General features: G+C 47.4%; 1 protein-coding gene across 3 annotated transcripts in view; it reads right to left on the minus strand.

Moving 5' to 3' along the window:
- The window catches only part of OAT (ornithine aminotransferase), a 261,439-nt gene that overhangs the window by 11,785 nt on the left and 225,187 nt on the right, over positions 1 to 24,467 (minus strand). For all 3 annotated transcript variants that reach the window (XM_069612035.1, XM_069612037.1, XM_069612036.1), the window contains 2 exons: positions 22,759 to 22,872; positions 5,625 to 5,769 (listed from right to left, as the gene is read on the minus strand). In XM_069612035.1, coding sequence (XP_069468136.1) covers positions 5,625 to 5,769; positions 22,759 to 22,872 — 259 coding nt within the window. The remainder of the gene's footprint in view (positions 1 to 5,624; positions 5,770 to 22,758; positions 22,873 to 24,467) is intronic.

A 24,467-nucleotide genomic window follows, 5' to 3' on the forward strand; every position in this document is an offset into this window, starting at 1 on the left:
CACAGCAAGTATTTTCAAGTCCAAAACGCAACCCTAGCTAAAAGGCAGTGCAGAGACAAAGAAAGTCTTGAAAAGTCAACCTGTGGATACTTGCTAGTCTTTAGGAAGAAGATACAATAAGACTTGAGCAATGTTGAAGGCCTTGAGAAAGGATTCACTAAAGGGACACAAGCAGCGGCTTGAGTCGGAGGTAAGAGGGGGTTGCCCTGGACACCTCTACGTGCACCCCAATGCTCGGAGCAACTTTCTGGAATAAGTTAAGCAATACTCCCCCACCACCCCCCACAGTACCTTAGGTTAGAAGAAAACGTTTGTGGTGGATATCCCATGATGTTGCGGCTCTGAACCAGACCTCCGGATTCCTTGGTCTGATGACTGAAGGCAGGACAATGGACGGGATCTCAGCAGCAGTCTCGAGGGAGGACCTCAGGCATGGCCTTCAACTTCTTGGGTCACTAGTTTTGGTGCCTTTTCTGCAGCACCAACATAGGAAGGACGCGATTAACCCAGTCAATCTTCTTCCCTTCCTGCATTCCTGCACTCCGATGAGGGGGTCTGGGTGAATTGATCACATCTCTGGAGTGTCCATAAGGGATCAGCTAAGATGTTGATGGATTCGGCCTCTCCACAATGATGCATTCGAAATGGGCCACAGATCTCCTGGTACTGGAGTTTTGCCACTCTGGAAACTCGCAGGACCTCAGGAGATCGCTGATACAGGATTTTCTTCCAGCAACAAGCTCTTGGGCCGACAGTCTGCTTTCCACACTGCTCATAGCACTGAATCGGTGCTGTTGGACTTGGAGGCAAACAGGCTTCACGGTTTTGAGAGAGGTGGCACTGTAGTTCTGCACCTTGATTTGTCGGCAGCGTTCGGCTTCGTTGATAATTCGCTGTTGGCATCTAGGCTGCCATCTTCTTTCTGTTCTCCTGCAGCGACTGGCTGGGTAGAGTCGTTCTCCTCAGACCGCTCGATTAGGGTGTTTTAGGGGTACTTCATGGCTGAGGACTGTTTGTTGACTTGTGGCGTCCCTCAGGAATTCTGCTGGTCAACCACATCCTTTAAGATCTTCACTCTGCCACTTTACATCTGCTTAATGCTAACGAGGGACTTTATACTAATCATGCAGATGATATTCAATGCCTTATACCACTGACTGGAGACTACATCGGAGACAGAGGTCATCTCAGCGTTTCCACTCATCCAGAATTAAGATGGCTCAAAGTGGTTTAGTCCTCAACACCAAAACCGAACTGATTACAGGTACGGGAGCCCAACTTCGAAAGCTTGCTTCAGAGTTTGTGAATTTAAACTGGCTGGTTGTAGGATTGCTACACTCCCTCGGGTTAAAACACTAGGCTTTTATTCCCAAATACTTGGATCAGGAGCTCAATATGAGGGCGCAGTGGAGCAGTCTTGCTTCATCCCATTATCTCAAACTAATAGCGCAGCGGAGACCATTTTGGAGCCATGATAATCGGGCCACTATAAGAGTTTACATGGCCTAAGTCCAGTGCATCTGTCTGACAGACTTTGCTGGCAACCTGTTGTGAGGGAACTCTTTGCTTTTGTCTGTGAAATGCTTCCCCCCCCCCCATTCTGAATTTCAACAAGGGTAGTGCCAATTTTATCAAAGGTTTGATTTTTAACTAGGATCAAGGGTGTCAGACTCATGTGAGAGGCTGAAGATGTCAGTATTATAACAAAGCACATGCCAGCCAATTTAAATTTGACCCTGCACAACAGGTTCCATCATTCGCACCACACTACAGTTATGGACCAAATGCAATGAAAAATAAAATATTAATCCTGACATCCCAGGATCCAATAACCTATTCCCCTACTAACATTCAATGTAATTTAGTCCATTGCTTATGAGGGCAGAACCTTGGTGCAATGAGATAAGGAAGTGGCCCATTTAATCAAACGTAAAGGCATTTGAGCTGTGCATAGTCAGCTGGAAGTGTAGAAAATGTGGAATTAGACTTGTTTTGCAGTGAATATGTGACAGGGTTTAAAAGCAAGTTAATTTATTTAAACTGGCTCCATTGGTCATTTTGTAGAAAGGGAGGAAATAGCGCTGCATGAATGTAAAACATTTTCTTTCAGCGCTGCAGCTTGAATGTCAGTTAAAGGCACAAAGAAAATCACATGCTATTTAATGGACTGGTTTGTCAAAGGGGAGGCGATTGCATAAATGTATGAGGCATCTGCCAGTCCAGATATATGCGTGAAGGAGGAGTGACAGGGAGATGATGAAAGGGACCGTCTTAAGGGCTGGGGTGAGTTCCTGGGCAGAATGACGCTCCTGTGTTTTTGCCGACAGTGCTGCAGGCTGACTGTCTTGTGGGCTGTCTCTCTCCTGGGTTGGCGGTCGTCAGAGGAGTTGCAGTCTCGAGCACTCTGTGGTTGACCCTAGGTGGAGCGGCAAGCAGAATGTCTGGGGAAGGACTTTGTGGATTACTTCCAGGCTGAGTCGGGGAATATCGCCAACTGAAGAGGTGAAGGGCTATCCAGACCTTGTGGTCCAAAAAACCCCTGACCCGAACAGATCTAGGTAATTATGCAGCAATTGAGGAGCGTGCCAAGTGGATGCTTGATACTAGGTAGGGTAAATAAATAATGTCACTTTTAGGTGCTGCACCATGACATTTTAAATGTGCATGTAAAACTGTTTTTATTTCTCTCAAGTTTTGCTGCAATAAAACTCAGTGTCAGAAGCTGTGCTATACCAATTTTTTTTGCAAAGTTCAGGGCCAATGTTGGCAAAACTCTGGGCATTATCGCAAATAGAATATTCTGAAATCTCTTGCAAGAAAGAATTTGCTTATGTTTGCACTTGTCATTCTGTGTAACTTGCATATTTCTAGCTTCTGATAAAGAACAATTCAAAAAGGTGATTTAGCCCCAGTGTATTTGTGCCCTCAGATGTATTGGGTTGGCATGCAGAGAGAGAACATGCAGTAAAAATATATCAACATGCAGAGAGAGAGATAGAACATGCAGTAAAAATATATCAACATGCAGAGAGAGAGAGAACATGCAGTAAAAATATATCAAAGTAAAGCAATTCACTATAAATTGTTTTACTCAGAGGTTCTGAATGCATGTTTCGTGTTTCATTTGCATGTTAAATGTATTCTGGGATGGGGGATAAGGGCATAATGTGGTATTGTAGGTAAGATACCACAGGAGGAGGATTAGTTCATTATTCAAAGTGTACAAAGTCTAGTGCTTGCTTACAGTTAGTGACCCTGGTAAATTAGGCAGTGTTCTGCAGCAAATAGTCTCACCACTAAAAAGAAACCCCAACAAGCTTACCACAATATATTACCAAGAGCCAACAAAATACCACAATATATCAAAATATAGCCAAAAAGATCTCCAATAGCTATAGAAATAAAACGGGTAGGAAATCATTTGAAAATGTCTTGTTTATGCAAAAGAAGAGGTAACTGAAAAGTAAGACTGGAAAAAGGTTTGCAATTCTGAAAGAAAGTATTGCTCAAGCCCAGGAAAACCAGAGTGAAACTATTTACATCTCAAACTCCTACCGTCTCTGCTACTGGCAGGGGGGCAAAAGGGGTACAGGGTACACATTGTACAGGAAAGGTTATTTCAATTAATGTCGGTTTGCTCATCAGAAGGATGACATTACTTCAGCCATCTCCAGACTTCAAGCTGCCTCACTCAGACCAGTTACCGGTGAATTTGATTAAAGTAATTTCTCCCTCCATCCTGTCGCTGCTTACTCCTGCAGTTAATCTCTCCTTTCTACTAGCTCTATTCCGACCTCTCAAACATGCACTTGTGCTGCCCCCTCTTCCTCTTCTACCATCTACATTTCAGGCTATTTCTCTTCCTTTTCTGATGAAACTTAGAATCTCTGGTGGGTCCCATTCTTTCCTCGAAGAATCTTTTCTTTGACTCTTCACAGGACTGCTTCCGGCCGAGGTACTGAGAGCGTGTTGGTCTCTGTGTATGATGACCGTATGTCTATTTACGATCAGGGCGGTGTGGGAGCTAATTTTGTTGGACCTCTCCGCCGCATTTAACATGGTCTACCACACGATTCTTAGAGCGCATATCGCTCTCTCGCTCTCTCTCGTCACTTTCTTCTGGTGTTCTTCAGGGCTCTGCTATTTCTCATGTACTATTCAACGTGCATTTCCTACCCCTTAGTAAACTCATCTCTTTTGGGTTTGTCCGTTACTCTTATGAAGACTATACCCTTCAGTTTAGATCTTTCTTCTTCAGAAGCCGCACATCGGCTCATATCTCATCTCCAATCGGTTGGGGAATGGATGAGCCTGAATTAGTTGAAACTTAATGGTGAAAAGACAGTTTCTGGTTACAGGTTCTTCCACAGATACCTCTCTCTGGACCATCTCCTTTGGGACTCCCTCCCTTGGTGTCATGCCTGCCAGATCAGTCCCTGTAGGTACGCCATTCTCCAGGCAAAATAAAAACTACAGTTTGATCACAACAGCTGCAAGGATGTTCTATTCCATGCATAGGCTTACTGGGCTGTTCCCTTGGAGACAGCGTTTGTTCAGGGGACGCCGTTTCCACCAGTAATCTGTAGTAATGTGACATCACATGTTTCTGGGGCATTTTCATTTAAGTGAACGCTGGCGGGAGCCTGGTGCTTTTTATTGTAATTGAAGCTCCGGGTTCTCCACGCTTACGGTTCGTTCTTCCCAGCTCCAGAAGCCATTTGGGGAATACGGATCCTTTCCGGAGCCACCGCGTTCTGCCCACAGCATGTCTCAGAGTTACCCTCCACCTGGGCGCCTCTAATCAGCACGCCTTCGGCTGCACTGTTCTGCCTACAACAGACAGTGTTCCACGCGTTGTTTTCCAGTACCGCTAATCAACATGCGGTTTAGTTTCCGTCTCCGGCAGCATTCTATGTTACAACGCGCCGGTCCGTTCTTTCGGGCTGCCTTCAGATGGTGTTCCTCGCAGCGCTCCCACAAAGCGCATCCAGTAGTAAATATATTCTGCACTTACTAGAACACAGTTACAATATCAAAACTATAGAGCTATGAGCAGTAGTACTTTGCTTGCACACAGCAGCTGCTATTTCAAGGCTACCGTTCTTTTCCTCTGTACTGTGCCTTCCCGCTGTCCCAGGATTTATCCACTTTTTGCTACACATCTCAGAGTCTCCTGCTTTTTGTTCAGCTGGATTATGCCTTATCAGGAGATATTAACTTTGAATTGTTATTACCTTGGAATCTACACTGACTGTATTACGTGCACCAGACTTAAGGGACGCTTTGCAGTGGAACTGGTGCACCAACCAGACTCTAGTGCGACCCTAACGCTGTATGGGTTATAGACCCGTACTAACCTTTCCTTTCTTCCTTCATTCTTAGTTTCCTTGGATTCCTCTCCGAAGTTGAACTTCAGCCGTTTCCAGTTCAGGCAGGGAGCATTCCCTGGGGTGTAAGAAGGTGGTCGACTCTGCCTTCCAAGCCAAAAAGCTTTATCTGCAGAGCAAGTCTGTAAGTAGCGTCACACACACACACACACACACACACACACACACAATCTTCAGAATGGAGCTGGGACTCTGCCTCAGCAGGAAGTTAAGAAGTTTGTCTTAAGGTGAACATACCCTTTGTTTCTTTGATGACAATGGCATTCAGAAGACCTTTCCCTCTCACACAAGTCACAATATCGGAGGGGGTTTTCATGAGCTCTGCTCTCAGGAGGGCCCCCATGTTTTCTGCATTCTCAGATAATTTCTCGTTCTCTAAAACCTAAGGATGAAAAGAAAAGTTGTCAACCAAGGAAGAAACCATGTGCATCAGTAAACCATTCTCAGAAAGCCACACTAGTTATTCACCACAGATAATGCTGCACTTGTAGCCCTTCAACAACCCCCCCCACCACCAACGTTCATACATGCATAATAGAGAAAGACTGGAGAGGACAACGGTAGACGGAGACACTGCCTGTTTAACATCCATCCTCTGCTGGAAGGACAAAGGATAGCAGCTGGGGCTTGCGCAGTCCCCCTCCCCCGCCCAATTCACCCGCTCTTCCTGGACTACTAGTCTGTCTTACACATGGTGGGCAGGCGGAGGTTGTGGGAGATCCTAGAGGCCGTGAGGATACCAGATGAGACCACTGGCCTGTGTACAGTGAAGGGAGGGGGGTGAGGGGTGTGTACTCCTGACATTAGTTGAGGGGTGTTAGCAGGGGTGCGTGCTTCTACCCCTCTTTCAACTTGTTTATGAACTCTCGCAAGGAGACCCTTTAGGCTTTACGCATGGGTGTAGCACACATGGGAGGACCACTCTACTACTATCGGGCTATGCAGATAAACTCCATCCGCTCTTCTCTTCAATGCTCCAGAGAGGGGTACGTCTCCAACATGGCCCACAGGATCGCTTGTCAATTTTGCAAAATGTATATGTCTAGTAACCTCAAACACTTGAGGTGAAATGAATTTTATTTAACACTAGTGTTGTACCAAGTATCTGAATGTGTACATCGGGTGCTAATGCTGATGTGCTGGATCGTTTAAAGTAGATTCAGTTACACATTCACTGTTAGGGAGATTAATCATTTTTTATTCTTCATCCCCTCTTCCAGTGAGACCCCCCAGCACTTTTCTGGGCTGCTGGACCTTTTGCTTTAAAACTCATTTATTCATCTGGGCTCTGTCTTTTGGAACTCTATTCTTTGCATGTAACCTGCACTATGGCGTCTACCTTCCTCCATAGCTCCAAGGCATCTGCGTTGTGCTCCTTATGGGCAGTGCTGCTGGGGACCCTTGCTGGGGACCCTTGCTTTTCTTTATCCTAGATTAACTGCAGAGATACTTCGTATCTCTCCTAAAACAAGAGATTGGCACACACACCACCTTATGTGGAGAGATAGAGATAGAGGTAGTAGTGGGGTAAACAATGGGTGGGGTTAAAAGGATAGAAAAAGGGGAAGCTTGGGAACCCCCCCCAAATAAAGAAAACGGATTAGGTATTTTGCCACACCGTGGCAGTGGACGTATTCCACCAACTAGCTCCCACTGGGGGTCCGGCTGTCCTGATTGCACAGCCAAACACCCCTTTCTGTAAATTAAAAAGCAAGTCGACCACTGGAAGCTGAAGTAAACAAAGATGACAAGAGACGCCTGCAGACCCTTTGCAACACTGAAGTGGCCACTGCTGTCTTGACCCCGCTTTTTGTGCGACAGAGGCGCTCCAAAGAAAACTCCCCTTTGGCTGCTGGGAACAACCAGTCCCAAGACGAATTTGATTTCTCCCGAGGTTCTGTGAGCTGTGAAACCGCCAATACCAGTAGATCTGCTGCCCATTTTGAGCGCATCGTCATGGAAAGGCTGAATCCATCCAAATCTTTGTGGGCCCCATTAAGAACACTGCAGAGATCCGATCCAACTTGCCCAGACCCCATCATCGCAGTGCGAGACTGCAGGAAGGGAAGAAGACCGACCGGTCGAATCGTGCCCTTTGTTGGTGCTGCAGAAACCAGTATGAAGGCCTGTAATCGTGGGGTGTCTGAGAAGTGTCTTCCCGGACCAAAAGCTCTAGGACCATCGCTGCAGCATGCCCAGGAAGCAGGCAGTGTTGATGTCTTGGAACAGGTCATCCACCTTTTTGCTGAACAGGTCTTCGATCGAAGGGCACACCCACTGCAACTTGGATGGAAGTTAGTGGCTTTGAGCCAAACTTGAAATAGGGCAGAACAGTTTCCCCATCTGCCGGAAGCCACTGCCACTGTAACTGCAGGATCAGGATGTGGCTTCTCCATCGCTTCATACTTCTAGGATATATTTATATCCAACCATCGGAATGGGAACCTTTCCCGTAGGGTTGCCAGGGCTACCGGAGTTTGGCAGGTTCATGCCTATAGATTTTTCAAAGTTATTGCAAACCCTGAGAAAGCCGTAAACTAGTCCAACAGGTCTATGAGAGGCGGAAGTGAGTCAAGCGAGTCCTTTAGGAAGCATAGCACGTCCTCTGCATAGAATGCCAACTTGTGGCATTACAACACCCCCCAACACCAGCCACCCACCCCCTGCCAATCTAAAGCCCTGGATGTCAGGGTGAAGGTGAACTCTTTGAGCTAGGGGGTTCCATAGTTATGGCGAATGCTAGGGGGGGTGTGTGCGAGGGGGGGAATAGAGGGCATCCTTGTCTAGTTCGTATCCAGGGATATCGGCAGGGACCACCATGAATTAACCCCGACGAAGGTGGTTGGAACCTGAAAGTTTGCAAGCACTAGCTTGGTGAAGCGTGGGCCAAAGCCAAAACCCTGGAGTACCAGTTTCAGGTGGTCCCAGGACATACTATCTATCGAATGCTCTATGGGCATCAAGGGATAAGGATAGTTCCTGGGATTTGGAGGGCCAGTGCTGTGAGGTCACTCAGCGGATGTTTTCAGGGACTGATTTTTGTATGAAGCCCGTCTGATCATTCCCCCCTTCCCCCAAGCCACCGCACCATACTTTTACTGAAGAGTTTTGCGTCCGTGTTGATCAGGGCTATTGATTGGTAAGATGTACACTCCGCTGGGTTTCTCCCCGGTATCAAGAGTAGTGTGGTGGCCGATTCTGCCATGGTGTGCATCACTGTTCCAGGAGGAAGAAAAGGAGTTTAACAAGTTTTATAAAACATTCAGTACGGGACTGATTCCCCATTTCACTAAATTGTTTGAGAAGCAGTCAGGCCCTGTGGCCTTCCCTTAAGGAAGGGAGTAGATTGCCAGTAAAATCTCTTGGTCAGTGATTGACACTTCTTTTTAAAATGAACCCTACTATCCCCAATTCTCCAGCACTGGCTTTCATAGATCACATGGGAATATTTCCCGTCGCTTGCTTGGGAGTCCTCAATAATAAAAAAAAGCAGTTTGTTTTAATTTCAAAATGGTCACGTTAGTGCTCTATCCAAGTCATTTGGGGGTCATATGGCCCCAGTCAATTGACGGGTCTTCCTTCACTCCGCCCCCAGAGGCTACCTTCAGAATTCATTTTATATTTATTTGCATCGGTTTGTTTTCATAACCATGAACAAATGCAGTATCCCTGTTCAACCCTCTCTCCTCCCCCTAGAGTTGTGCCGTAGTTTAATAATTTATATAGATTTGAGATTAACTTTCACGCCCATGTGGGTCGAAATGCACACCTCAAAAGGTGTCAATTGTCATGTGGCCGCAGCTTTGATCGTTAGATAGCCAATGTCTCAGTTGACTATAGCAGAATCTTTCTTCCTCCACGCCCCATTGTCACTTTTGCAGTCTTCAGATGTTCGACTGTTTGACCCTGGAACATATTGTATTTTCAAGCATCCGCTCATTTCCAGGTTCCATTCCGGAGAGAACTCAGGATTTTGGAATGTCTGGAGAAATGTGGACTGGGACAAGATTCTTTCTTGAATTGTACAGTCCCACACATCAGCCACCAGTCCCACAATGTTGCTAATCTTTGGTGGGTCTATGATTCTGATCTAGCCATAGAAGACCTGAAAGTTGTGCCTGCGACCGCCCTATCCTGCCACACCCATACCTTGTGCCTTTCTCCCGTGAACCATTCCCTTATGACCCATAAATGTACGTGGTTATAAGTTTTGCGAGGGAACTAAAGAAAGATTAAAGTACTTGGTGTGGGAGTGCCTGGAAGGAATACAGTATTCTGGTTAAAAGCACCATTATTACTACCATCATCCTCCCCAGCCAGGAAATCGCGAGGGGGTTCCAGCTTTGCAAATCAGCTTTCATCTTGTAGGTAATTGTGGATAATTCGCTCCGTACAGATGTTCTATTGATTTTGTGAAACCTACTCTCAAGTATGCAATACCGATCTCTGCCAATGACAACTGAGTTGTGGTCCGCAGCCGTTCCAAAGCATTAGGGCTAACCGACAAAAATTCAAAATTTCTGATTTTGACCCATTTATTTTTAGCCCAGAAACCTGCCTCAAATACGTCCAACTCTGTCATTAGTGAAGGCAGTGACATTTCTGGATCCGCTATCAGCAGGTCCTCTGAATGCATTGTTTTGTGTTCTTCACCAGCCATGCAAATGACTTTAACATGGTCTAAGTCCCAAAGCCATGCCCGCAGGGATTCCAAGTGGATGGCGTACAGTAAAGGGGACAAGGGACATCCCTTACTATCTCGTTTTATAGCTATGCTGCTAGAGAGAGACCCATTTATTGCCAGTTGAGTCTTAGGTGAGTGGTAATTGGCTCGCACCATTTGAAGAAACCCTCTTCCAAAGGCCCCATGTGTTACATGATTCGAAATAGAAAAGACTGCTGTCGAACATCTTTTCTGTGTCCATTGATACCAACCGCGATGGGGTTTATTATGGCTGTTTTTTTTCCAACAGATGACCGACCCTGGCGACATTATCTTGAGTCGTCTCTATGGAACAAACCCAGATTGGTCTGGTCCTATAAATTTCGGTAATAGCTTAGTAAGCCGATTTATCAAGATTGTTGTGTATACCGTAATTATGGTCTTAAAGCGCTGTTTGGTTGAACGCCCTCGGGGCCAAGAGTCCAAAGGGGTGCTGGGAAGATACAATTATAATTTTTGACATTAAAAAGGTACCTTCATTCTTATTGCGGATGTGTTGTGCAGTAGTGTTTGCATCATTTGAGGGCAGGGTGTGTGAAAAAAGCCTGTGCCTTCTGCTAAGTTACGAAGGTGCGAGGGGAGGAAACGGGTTAGCTGCACAAACTGTTCACATCCTGGGTTTAGTCTATGTACAGAGAGCAGTGGCTACGTATCGTCTAGATTCCAAAAAGAGCTGGGTCTAAAATATGTAGAAAGACGAACTATGAACAAAATTAGGAAACCCCTCATTTTAAAAGGGGAGCAGGGCCTAAAATGCGTAGAGCAGACTTGAATGATCAGTTTTAGAAACACCTTATGCAATATGTTGCTATCTTGCAGCCTCTAACACAGCTGAAATCTTTAGAATCTGCAAGGAGCTGGCCAACCTTACTGTAGTCTCCACTACTTTATTACCTCACAGGCCCTCTGTATGGCCTTGGCATCTCATTTCACCACTAAAACTCAGGATTTCCTGTCTTCGCTTCCCTTCTTTCTTTACCTGAATTTGTAAAGCGCACGGTCGCCCAAAGGCATCATGGCGCTGGTGAGAAAGCTACTGGCTAAAGGAGATCAGCAGAGAGCCAGAGAATTAGACTAAAGTGGGGTTTCTAAGATTTTCTGAAGACCAAATGGTTGACGGTAGACTTGAGTGGCAGTGGGAGGGTATTCCAAAGCTTGGCCGCGGCAATGGAGAAGGCTCTGCCGCCAAGTCTTTCCCGTGTAAACCTGGGAACAATAAGATTGGTGGCCGAGCAGCGGAGGCTACGTTCTGGAGTATATCGAAGGAATTTGGATTGAAGGAATTTGGCTCCTAAGCCATGGATTGCCCGATGGACAATACACAGTGACTTAAACTCACTGCGCCACTAGGAGCCAATGGAGTCGACGGAGCACTAGCGAGATGTGGGCACCATAGGGAGAGACAGTGGCTAGTCTGGCTGCCAAGTTCTGCATACGTTGCAGCCGTTGGAGAAGGCGAATCGGTTGAGACAAGTACAGGGAGTTACAATAGTCCAACCGTGAGACTCGTCTCTCCCTGCCGCCCCCAAATATCCCCCAGGGCCCCTTTGTATGCTTTTCCCCTCTTTCTCTTCCGTTCTCTTTTACTCTCACAACACCCGATTATGTTTTCAGACAAGTCCCATCTATGAAAGTATCGCCCAAACAGGTGCTCCCCTGTTCCTCCAGAACTATTAAGGACCACATTGCCACCCTCGCACCAGCTCCGGCTGATTTCTGTAATCATTCTTTCGCCACTTGAACCTTCCCCCGCTCTCAAGCACTCCTTTGTGCACCCCTCCTAAAAAAGCCTTCTGGCAATCCTTCCTGACCAGCTAACTATCGCCCGATTTCCATCACTCCTTCCTGAGCAAACTCCTGGAAAAGCTGGCCATCTCCCAGATTAACCTTCACACTGAATCTGTCGGTTATCTCCATGACCATCAGTCTGGCTTCAGAGCAGACGGAGGCACAGAAACTGCTCTTCTGAACACCCATGAAGATCTGCTCTCTAATCTCTATTCCAGCTCTCCCTCCGTCCTCATCTTCTTTGACCTTTCCTCTGCTTTCTAGACATTCAATCACGCCACCCTGATCGGCGGTTAGGGAACATTCCAATTTCTGTGCCAATTCCCTTCAACCTTAGAGGCCCCCAGCTCTTTTGCTGGACTTTAGGACTTTTAAATTTTAACCCTGGAGTGAGCCCTCTCCCCCCACTCATGTGTTTTGATCGGATTTGGATTATGTGTTTCCTTGGTTTTTGGAGTCTGACAAACTCCATAGGCATCTACTTTTTGTATGGTGACACACAGCACCTTCAGTGCAGTGTCGCAGAGAAATCCTCACAAGAATAGGCATTTAAACCTTAGGAGAAATCTAAAGAACTACAGTTCCAAGAACAGTAAAGTGAAATTGACTTTACTTCTCTTTGTAGGTCCAGCACACACCATCTTATGTGGAGTGCTGGGGGGTTACTTAGTAGCCCCTTATCCTACCTATTCATGTAAAACAAAATAATATGTGTTATCCTCACTACTTTAAATGGCTAGTGTCAGTGGTTTAATTTTCCTACCCTTGTGCCTTTCTACCGGAGGCTGAATCCTCAGCTGCAGTACAGCACCGATGGGTGACTATTTTGTCAAAATGGCCCTGTCTTCTTTTTCGCCATTTTCTGCTTGTGAGGTCTTTCTTGGGTTTTACTCATCACGCCAAGCCAGGTTTGAGCCTTATGTTAGTTTTGCCTCTGGCTCCAGTGTGCCTTCCCGAAGGAAGGGGAGGAAGTGAGGGATGATCCCAAAACTCCTAGGTCCGCTGTCTCTAGGAGTGCCTGAATGCAACCAGTCCTGATTGGCTGGCTGGCTGTCCTTTAGGACAGCCACCTTGCTGTGTGATTGACAGTCTAGGCTGTGCATGAATGGGAGAAACCTGCTTAAAAGGCAAGGGTTTTGGGACTACAGGCTGAGTCGACCACTGGGAAGAACACCCGATGAAGAAACCGTGAACAAAGCTTGCTGCATCCTCGGACAGTTTAATTGCCCGGTGAAGCCCTGCTGCTGTGCTGAAACTCCTTTTTTCTGATCGACAAGAGAAGCGCCATATGGGACAACTTCTTCCTTGGGTTAGTGGGATCCACGAACCACGAGACGAACTCCACTGGACCATCTTCTCCAAGTGGCTGTACTTCTTTGCTGCTACAAGAACAGAGTGCCAGGGGTCGAGAAATCTGTAGTCGAGGGACGTCTGCAATCCGGCCAGAAACTCCAGGACTCTAAGGACCATCCAGAAGTGGGACGACCGGCGCGCATGTCCACTCACCAGAGTGTATTCAAGCTCCAGGGTGGTGCGGTTTATCATACGCTAAAACAGCTAAGTGGCGCTGATCAGAAAAGAGCCCGCACCAGCAGACGACCTCCAAATTGCTGCCGCAGGAGTCCTCCAGACGTCCTCGGTCTTGTCCCCACGACTGAGGTTCAGGAAACCAGGATGGGCATCGCTGCAACAGGACAGAATCCAGCTGAACCACTTCTTCAAACCAGAGCTACTGTTTGGACTTGGGGTACTTAACTGAGAAAAGCACAACTCAAAGACACTAAAGTGAGACTTGAATTGGCTTGCCTTAGAGTTGATGCCAACTCTGCTTTTCACAAGTGCAACAGCTTATGACCCTAAGAGTGATTTATACAAAACTCTAACTTTGTGCAAGACTTATTAACTAAGAAGTGCCTCAGCTCCTTTGGCTGTGCTCAAATTGACTTTGGCAGTCCGGGCTCCCAGCAGACTGTTCTAGTCCACCGACTGATATGTTCTGTTGATAACTTGTTTTTAGACTTTTCTTGCTGGGAAAGGTTTGGTCTAGACTTCATTGGAAGATTTAAGCGTACTGGCATGCCCCGAGAACCTGTTTAACCTTTTTCCTTCCTACAACCTCAGAATCTGCAAAGTATAACTAGTGATCTATAAATCCATTACTGTCCTTGTAAATGAAGTCACCTCCGGGTGTAGGCAGTGTGTAAAAAGCATCTCTAAAGAGTATCCACTAACCTTGTGCTGGTTCAGGAAAAAGTATATTTGATTGTTACATATCTTGCATTTTTTAAAGAATGCTCATTTAAAAATGGATGTTAAATGAATACAACTATTTATAACTGGTTTGAACTGTTACTTGGCTACTTTTATTTGCAAAATTCATTGATACAGCTCACATTTACTCCTCTTGAGATAAGCCTGTCTGCTCACACTACCAACTTGTGTAGTACAGCCCTATACGAAAAGGTGAGTTGCCCAATACCAAGTAGACAATCAATTCTTGCCTAAAATGCCTTCATCAGCGTAATGCTACTCCTTGCACAAACCCATCAAGAAATGTCCTTCAATCATATCTTACTTATCCAACTGTACTCCTGCCGTCTCCAGTGGCATTAACACTTCTCCATCTTTTCCCCTTGATCATGGGGTTCATCAAGGGTCACTCCTTGGTCCTTTTCCATTCTCCTCATATACTTCTCTTCTTGCCCCCATCATTTCTTCTTTTGGACCATCACGCCATGTCTATGCTGATGATAATCAGCTCTCTCTCCTGCTCATCTTTTAAGCCTGATATTCATCATACTCTCTCTCTCTCTCTCTCTCTCAACTTGCCTCTCTGCCATCAAATCCTGGATGTCCTCCCACTTTCTTAATGTAAATGCCGGAAAAACTAAACTTTTATTCTTTCCCGCCAACACCTTCTTGCCACACTCGTCTCCTCCCCATTTCTTTTCCTCCCTCTGGTCCATCTCTCCCAGTGCCCTTTAATCGTGGTTTAGTTGGATTCTAATGTTTCCTTTGTCCATCACATCTCCCTTACATCCCGCGCCAGTCGATGGTCTCTAATATTTGCAGAGTTCGCCCTTTTCACGCCACAAAACGTATTTCTTCGTAAATTTTTTCTCGACTATTCTATTGCTCTGTCAGGTTCTTTGGTCTTCCCTGCTCGCGTCTCGCTCCTCTTAAATCAATCTACCATTCTTCCATTCGTTCTCTCTGCCTTCCCTCTTACCGGGACTCGATCTCTTCTTCCCTTGCCTCACTTGGCTGGTTGTCCGTTTTCTCAGCTGAAATATAACCTTGCCTAGTTATTAAATCTCTTTAGGGACTTTCTCCTGACTATCTTGCATCTCTCCTTTCATGATATTCTCATTCTCAGTTCTTCTGGTCTTTCTAGGCTGAAAGTTTCACCACCCCCCCACCCCCCTTGTGCTCAATGCCGTTTTCGTTCTGTCAGCTTATTGATCCTCTTCATTGGGACATACTCCCTCTGTCTCTTTATTCCATGACTTTTTACTCTTTGTTCTGCTCCGCTCTAATAATTCACGTGCTTCAATCCTCCAATTTTTACTGGCGTTATCTGAGCACTGATTTCCACTGCTGATTTTACGTACTATTGCCTTTCTTATGTAAAGCACTTTGGACAAAGGCGCTATATAAAAGCACAATAAAAATACAAATTAAAGCAAGTTCCTATACACTCTGCCTACGGGCCCCATACTTTCTTCAAACCTGCGCTTCATCACTGCCCATTGCTTGCTTTACACCCTCTCAAACCCCTTAGCAGCTGCAGTCTGCTCGAACCCAAAAAGTTTCCCCTTTTTCCAGTCATGGTCACATCCTTTTGGTCCTCTCATCAGGTCAGTCCTGGATTGTGTCTGTCCCGCTCTGTCGCCACGGGTATCTTGTCTGTGGCAGCCCTGGCTATGGTAGCCCTGTACATTGTTGGGGCTTTAGGAGCCCCAATCCTCATTGTATGGGTGATGTCCCCACAGTGCTTTGAGAGCTTTGTGCTTAACATGGGCTTTGGAAACCCTGTGTTGAAGCTGTGGTTGCAGGGCTTTAGAAGCCCATTCCATAGCAGTGGTGCCAATTAGTTGGGACTCTGCCAGCCCTAAAGGTCTTGTTGCGGCTCATCAGCCCATGCTGCCTGCTGGCAGCGCAATAGTTAAATGTACTCTTCCCCTCTGTGGCAGCATTTTAATTTTAATAGGGTTCTGCCAGCCATTAGTTTGGGCTTATGAGCCCTTGGTCTCTGCTGGGTTAAATTTACTCTGTAGCGGTGCTTAAGCGAGAGCGGGGACAGTCCTGGTTTGACTCCGCCCAGGTCTGCCTACCTGGGCAGAGTCGAGCGGGCACAGTCCTGGTATGACTCTGCCCACCTGGGCAGAGTCAAGGTGCTCAGCCGACACTCTGATGAGCCCCGGCCGCTTAGGACATTGTGGCCGGCGCTAGAGGCAAGTTCTGCTCCCTCCCACTCTTCCCGATCTGGCCCCGGGGAGAGCAGATTGCTGGAAGGTCTCCCAGCGGTGCTGGCGCTCTCGCTCATGGCGCCAGTTTCCCCCCCGAACCCCCATGCTTCCCCCAGCACGGCCACGATCTTCACCCAGGCCACTCCATGCATGCAGCCTGGGTGGTTTCCTTTTCCCTGCCGAACTGAGCTTACAGACGCAGCCTGGCTCATCAAGTTCAGGGAGCACTGGGAGGCCGCGTACCTCCTCGCACCCCCCCCACGCAGCATTAATCTTTTTAATTTGTTTCTGCGCTCTTTCTTGCTTGCTCTATCTTGATCTCTTTAAACTCCCTCCTTTAACTGTTACCTCCAACTTTCTTCTCCCAAACGTTCCCCAGGTAAGTCCATTGTTGCGGGCAGTGGAGACCTGCCCATTGTCCCACAGTCCAGTGTTCTAGGTGTCTCCCATGGTGGGGGAACGAGGGATAATCAGGTACGTCCCAGTGAAAACACTTAGACATGGAATAAAAACCTTTAATAAAGCTCCTGTGTCCTGTGATTATTTCTACTTTCCTCTATGCACCTTAGCTAACAGGGCCCAGGGGTTACAATAATCTTTTTAGATGGAACACATGCCAGAGTATCAATGCAACAAACCACAGACACAGATAACATTTGTGACCCACACTCATGAATGCCACATGTTTAGTACCTGCCTCTCCATTATAACCACCCCCTCTAGTGGTTTGGTAAAACCACAGGCCACCACAAACTTTAGAGATGTGCTTTACAAGACCACAATATGTTCTGCGTTAGATGCGCATTGATTTGCATAGTAACCATTATAGAACTCAGACGAGTGAGTTATCTGGCATGAACACTAAACATATTTTTGAACATTGCTATGGAATTGTAATTGGTCATTTATAACGTGCTTAATACCCAGAGGTTTCTAAGCGCGGACCCGGGAATCAAACCAGTGTTGCTCCGCGTCTTGCTTCCAAGACGTGCACATTGCTGCCGAGCTATCCTCCCGAAATAGAATACCAGAGTGGGCCCTTTAAGGAATACAGTTGAACTCCGGTTAAAGTTGTGATATGCAAGTCTTCAGCATTGATTACCCCCCCACCTGTTGCAGCAATATCCTCTCAAACCCCAGGCAATGAAGGTGAGCACACTTCCCCTACTGTGTCTGCGGGGGGGTGGAGGGTTATATGACCATCAGCACACGCTACATGTGCTAAAGTCATCAGGGAATGTTTGTAAAACTAGCACACATGTTTTTCGGTGCTGCTTGGGCTTTTTGACCGTTTTGCATGGGGAGACTCCTTGGGTGTCTGCCTGGCACATGGGTCGACCACCCCCTGAGCCTAGCAGCGGTCATGGGACATCCTGGCAGGTATACCATCCCTCCCCTGAGGGACAATCTGTAACGCTGCCCTGCCAGAGATCCAGGACGGTTGGGGGTACTGGTACCCCCTCACCCCCAACCCCACAATCTTTTCCCTGGTGGCTTAGTGCTACTTACTGCTTCCCTGGGTTTGCAAAATGAGACCACAACCCCAATTCTGGGGGGGGGGGGTCCTGAGGGGACTGTCCCTACAGGCATAGGGCAGCCCCCGATGCCCTCTAGTGTGCCTCTGGAAAAATTGCCCGCTGCTAGGCTCAGGGGGTGGTCGACCCATGTGCCAGGCAGACACCCAAGGCCGTGGCCAGCACCCCCAGTCGTCCTGGGTCTTTGGCTGGGCTGCGGTACAGTTTTTCCCTCCGGGGAGGGATGGGGACCCAGTCAGGGCTCCCTGGGCATGCTGCTGGGCCTGGGGACAGGTGACCCACATGGGAAACAGGCACCCAAGGCCGGGGGCAGGAACCTCGGCTGTCCTGGAGTTCAGGCAATGCTGTGTTACAGCTTTTCCCTCCGGGGAGGGACGGGCATCTTGCCAGGTTGTCCGATGACCACAGCTGGGATGGGGGCGTGGCCTACCATGTGCAAGGCACATGGCAAAGGCCGGGGACATCAGGCCTAGCCTTCCTGCAGCTCTGCCTGGGCTGTGTTCTAGCTTTTCCCCTCTGGGGAGGGATGGGGACCCTGCCGGGGCTCTCTGGGACTGCCGCTGGACTTGTGGACTGTCAACCCACATCGGAGATAGGCGCCCAAAGCTGGGGACATCACCCAGACCATCCTGGAGCTCGGGCTGTGCTGCGTTACAGCTTTTTCCTCCAGAGACAGATAGGGACACCGCTAGGACATTTGTTTTCTTTTGGCATTGATAAAATTAGTAGAAAATGTATGAAAACGCTACACAACCTTTTAATTTCCCAAATCTGACCTATATTTAGTCGCTGCTATAGGCACTGTTCGCTTTTATAACCGGCACAAGGCACCCATCATTCAAAAAGGCCTGCCTGTACTCTTCCAATGTATGCTTGCCGTTCTTCCCCACATGTATCGTCTTTATTGTCAAATGCCAAGTACGTCTGTTCAGGCCGTCAGCATAAAAATCCTGTGCACCATGGATTCGTTTTTAGCTTGTGGGATATTGCTTGTTTTGTTAAACATTACAACACAGGTGATTTCCTAGCTAGAAGAGTCAGGGGAATGCAGCAGGGCATTGCTTTTCTCAATATTCACGGAAGCCATTACCTTACTGGTGCAAACATGTCCAGCACATACTGGTTTTCCTGTCTCTTTTCCAATCTTATTCCCAAACTATGGGAATTTTCCCTACATAGTTGTTGCCTGACCTGCGCAAATGACGCCTTCCTGAACTTGGAACGGTCTACTTTTCAGAAATGTATGCCGTCTTCCCATTCAGCTTTCCTACCCTCCTCTTCCATTCCATCACAGCATGTCCCACTGTAAAAAGGGAGAAAAAAATAAAAAATCTCCTACCTCACAAAACGGATGGTAACCTTATAAAAAAATAAAATTGGAAATTCAGCACAGCAAACCATTTGTGCCCAGCTCTCGCAAGGATTACACCACAGGCTTCTCTGTACATCATTTTATTGGTATTTTCTGAAAACACACAAAACTTCACTTGTTTTTTATTTTCTCACACCACCCTACAGCAACCTAGGAATCCTTGGTGGCGATATGACCGCCTACATGTGACAAGAAAAGGGTGCACATCTGGACAGAATATCACTTGCAAGACAAAAGTTACAAGGGATTGAATGAGACCTATCAAAATGTCTAAAATAGGGCTCAGCACTGGGAGGGGAACCCCGCAGCAGTGGAGGTTAAGGTACGTGAATAAAGGGAGAAGTGGAGAGTGATTGCAACGCATGAACGTGTTCAGTGGGAAACACTCGCAAGACTAGATGCACGTGGAATTATTTTTTTAAACCTTTTTGCAACGGTTAAACAGGAGTTCACTTTTTGGGGTGTATATTAACTTGATGCAAACGTTTTATTGTGTCAACCTACTCTCAACTTGCATAAGGTCACTGTTCTTTAACCAGTTTGGTAAAATGTAGGTTTACTTATCCACTTAGCTTGTTGACGGTCACGTGATGTGCCAGCACCAATGCAACCCCACACCACTTCTTTTGTACCCCTAGTTTCTTCCCCAGCCTCCAATAGGAGTTTCTAGAGGTGCCACTGATCCAGGCAAGTGTACATGCACACAGCACCAGGTGTGTCCTGCTGCCATTACTGGGTTTGTAGAAGGACCCATTATGTGACAGTTAAAGCCCAGACGATGCACAAGTGTGCAGTGGGCATGGCGAGTACCAGGTCAGGAAGAGTCAGCAGAGGGCACAGGTGGCCAGAGTGCTTCCCGTCGCATCTTTAGACGGGCGCAGGATGGCCAAACTAGTCCAGGGTAACCAAATGAAGTCACACTCTTGCCCTCATCACACTGATCCTCTGGCAAGCAAGGCTCCCAAGCAGCTCCGAAGAAGAAAGTGGCTGATGCATCTAAGCTTCACCCAGTTTTAAAGTAATGCACAGGCCTCCATTAACCACTTTGATATGCAACAGGGTTTGCAGCCAGCTCTTTTAGGCAGTTCTAGATCTCAGAACCCAACCTCCCGACTACAAAGCTCTAGTATGCAATCGCCTTCCCACCTTAAGTGAACTTTATTGGCCAGGTTTTAGCAGCGGCACTCGCTCTTAGGGAGAATTCTCGGTTTACGCTGAATTTCCTAACCTAGTGAGTCCCCCAGCAGCTTTGCTGGATTTTTGGGGTTTATTTTCTTCTCCTGCCAAGAGTGGGACTCTTTTACCCTCATGCTTTGAGTGTATTCCTGTGACTTGTAATGGGCTTTGGGGTATTTTTCCCCATAGGCTATCATTGGTTTTGTATGTGTGTTACACCGCACCCTCAGTGCAGTACCACAGGGGTGTCATAGTGACCCCCCAGGATAGACTCCATACCCTGGGACTGACTACTGTCTCCCTGGGCATGTAAAGTCACCATTGACTTTACTAGTCTTAAATTGTGAACAGAACCAGTACAAACCATCATACTGGAAGTACTGGTAAGGGCAACTAGATTGCCCCTGGGTCTGTTTGTCGAGGGGGTACTGTCCCGTCCCCCCTCGCCGAGTTTCTGGATGGTGGCAGTGGATACCACGGAAATATTCCACGGGAATATTTCCCAATGGGATTTCCCATTGATTTTTTGGTGCAATGTTAAAGATACCGCCGGTTTATTTATTTAATATTAATTCACCGGTTGGGATTTTTTGCCAGAACTCGCCGCCAAAATGGCATCTGGGTTCACTTCAGTAACCCTGAACCCGAGTCGAGCCTTTGTTCCACTTTTGGCGGGCTTCTGCACAGAAGCCCTCCAAAGTGGTGCCACTGTGTCTGGGTCTACAGGATGTGTGGGAGGGGGATTTAGGCACCCTGGACTGAGTTGCCTTGGCAACTCAAGTCGCACTCTTGTGTGATTGGCCCAGTGGTGAGCCGCCCGGCTCACCACTTAGCATGTTTGAGTGACAGCTAGGACTGGTGAATGGGGGTTTGCTGTATAAAAGCAGGGCTTTGGGGACTGGAACTTCAGAAGTCGCCACAGGACCTAAGAAGCCGAAGAGGGAGAAGCTGAGACGACCTGCTACGACGACACCACCGGTGGAGCCCTGCTGAACCGGCTCACCACTTCCCAACGACAGAGGAGATCTCCAGTCCGGAGAGTCTTCTTCCCTTGACTGGTGGGGACAACCAGTTTTTGCCTTCTTTTCGCCTCCCTGGAGCATCTCGTGGCCGCCTTGCCTGTGTCAAGCACCCCGGCAACCGGAGTACCACTTTTTACCTCTACCGCGAAAGCGGGGTAACATCCTTTTAACCGGAAAACTCCACGGCTGGTTTCTTCCCTGGTAGTGCAACGACCTTCAGCCTTCCTCCACGTCGAGATCTTCTCTTCCTCTGGACGACGCCGTGACTTGCACCCACTACCAGGAACAACTGCCACCGCTGGAGGATCCTTTCCATTTTGAAGGTACTGTGTTCCGCCCGGCTTCCCTTGCCACCGATTGTACGGGGTAGATTTAGCCCTCGGCTCTCGAACCTGGGTTAGCCTGGGACACCCTAACTAAACTATTCTAAGCTTCACAGAACTTTTCTACTCACCTGTAAAGACTTTTGAGATTGTGTGACATTGTGTGGTCTTGGGCATATTCGTCCTGGCTCTCCCTAAAGTGGGCCTGGCACTGAACTTCCTTGCTCCTCAATAGACTGCCTTCTCTAATACTTACTGTGGTTCTCTGAAAAGTGTTTTGCTGTATTGCTTTCTTAAATTCTGCCTTTCCCTCCCTTTTTAAACAATTTGTTGGAGTGCCATCTAACGTTAAGCGCTCACCTCTGTCTGGAAATAAGTGGTGTTAACTAAGACTTGTCCAACAAATAACTAGGGATGTACATATAGTAATTATGACTGTTTTGAATTTACCTACCTTTTTCTGTGCTAGTGTAATTTTACAAGTGTCTTTTAAATAAATAATTATATACTTTTACACAAGCTCTGGTCAGTGTTTGCTTGTGCTACTGTGCCTCTGTACCTATTCTGTATGCTCTGTATACTGCCTACCTTTTCTTGAGGGAAGTCTGACTGCTCAGGCACAGCTACCAGGTTAATCTGTGTGGTACAGACTGCTACCAAGTGGGTTTACTGCCAAACACCTGTAGTCTTAAATCTTTTGCAGTGTTCCCTAAGGGAACTGCACAGGTTTCTGCCTAACACTCGCTGTGCAAGTTTTCCTCCACAATCAGTCTAGCAGCCCCCACCCCCTTGCTTCACTCTATACTGTGGAAGCTGATCGAATGGGTATGTAGACAGAACTCCTCACATGCCACAGTTTTGGGGGACTGGCTAGGTGGGCTCACCAGCCTCATGCCCTCCCCCCCCAGATGTTATGAAGGCTGTGGAACCATCTAAGCAATGCTACAGCAGCAAGTCCCTTACCTCCAGAGCCGCTATGCCCACGCGGCAGGCCAGGGGGTTGCCTCCATATGTGGATCCGTGCTCGCCAGGTTTAATGCTCAGCATGACCTCATCGTTGCACAGCACGGCAGACACCTGTGCACAGAAGAGGAAACCACTTTAGAAGAAACAGTCACCAGCTCCACCAATCATTCTGCAGAGAAACATCCAATAGGATCAAAGCAACAATCCAAGGAGATCACACAACGAGGTGCATCCCGCTTAAAATCAAACCAACCAACCAGGAGCGGGGAGCACAGCGGTGCATCACAGGCATGGATTTATTTTGTAATTTGGCCACTGCCGTGCTAATGAGCGATTCCACAACGAACACAAGTGGCCACAACTTCCAGTGGATCTTTCCTAAGAGTTGCTAGGCAGCCGCTGGGGCAGCCGGTAAAGCAGACCACTATGCTGCTGGTGGTGGACTAGCAGCTCGGCGGCAGAAGACCAGACCGGGCAACCTGATGCAAAGCTTTGAAGATGGTCTAGACTGGGCTGGGGTTGGAGTTGGAGTAAACGCCTGTTGGGAGTAGGGGTTTAGCGACTGGTGTAAACAGTGTCAGGATGGGTTAAATCTGATGGTGGCCAGGCCTTAACTATGGACACTGGTCGCCTCCAGGATTAGAACAAAGAAGCGTGTTAAGGCAGTGTTCATAACACTCTCTTGAGGGTGCTGCAACCACTAACCCCAAGGAGAAAGCGTACACACCCAACAAGAAAGGGGAGCAAAACCTTAGTGTAGGTAACTTGGTCAGCGCAACCAGGCTGAACTCTCAGGTAGGGGCAAGTTGGTCACAGGTACAATTAGTTCACACACAACTCTAAAATATAATGAAGGACACAAAACTGTTCAAATAAGCACTTAGGGTTCAAAACACACAGTATTTAAAAAGGTACCCGTAGATTATAAAAACTGCCATGCCCATATGAGCGGTACTATGATTCTTCCAACCACAATGCTTATGTGCCCCTGCCACACGCCCCCCACCCCAATCAAAGGGGTGCCCCCAACATAAGACGGATGCTAGGTAGAACCAGGAGACCTTAAAAACTAGCAAGCAGGCAAGTACCCCATTGGCCTGGACCATACAGTACAGTGTTAATATGGGGAGCAACGTCCTAAACGTATACGCTTAGGGACTTCAATTAACATGACCGGTTTTGCATGGTTTTTGAATGAGGCCTCGTTTCTGCATCACTCGAGTGAGCTAGCGGCAAACACATCAACCACTGTATCAAAGGTAGGCCTGCGCGTGTTGCGACATGTTTCGGTGATTTTGCCATTGTTAGTTTGCATTTCTGCTGCATCCTAGAAAGCCTTTGGGCTGCCGAGAACGTGGCAGGGGGGCCAGGAAGCGCACATTAGCTATTATTCTTAGAGCCAGGCCCCTGCCACTTTCTCATGCAATCTTTTCCAAGGGAGCTGAACACAATGAAACCATAGTTTTTGTCCTTGGCATAAGTATAGTGACGAGGAGAGGCGTGAACTGGAGAGTCGAGGTGTGGGGACTAGCATGGGAGGCCAAGTTGGCTGTCTCACGGAGGAGACTGTCCTCGCATTTAGTTTATTGCTGTGGATAACGGATTTCACTCTTTCTACCGACTGCACATTAGGTAATCTTCAGGGGTGACAACCAAATGTAACCAATCAAGAATAGGGAAATGTACTAACCAATTAGAATAGGGTA

This window comes from Ambystoma mexicanum, chromosome 8, assembly GCF_040938575.1.
Source record: "Ambystoma mexicanum isolate Mex_15411 chromosome 8, UKY_AmexF1_1, whole genome shotgun sequence".
Classification (NCBI taxonomy): domain Eukaryota; kingdom Metazoa; phylum Chordata; class Amphibia; order Caudata; family Ambystomatidae; genus Ambystoma; species Ambystoma mexicanum.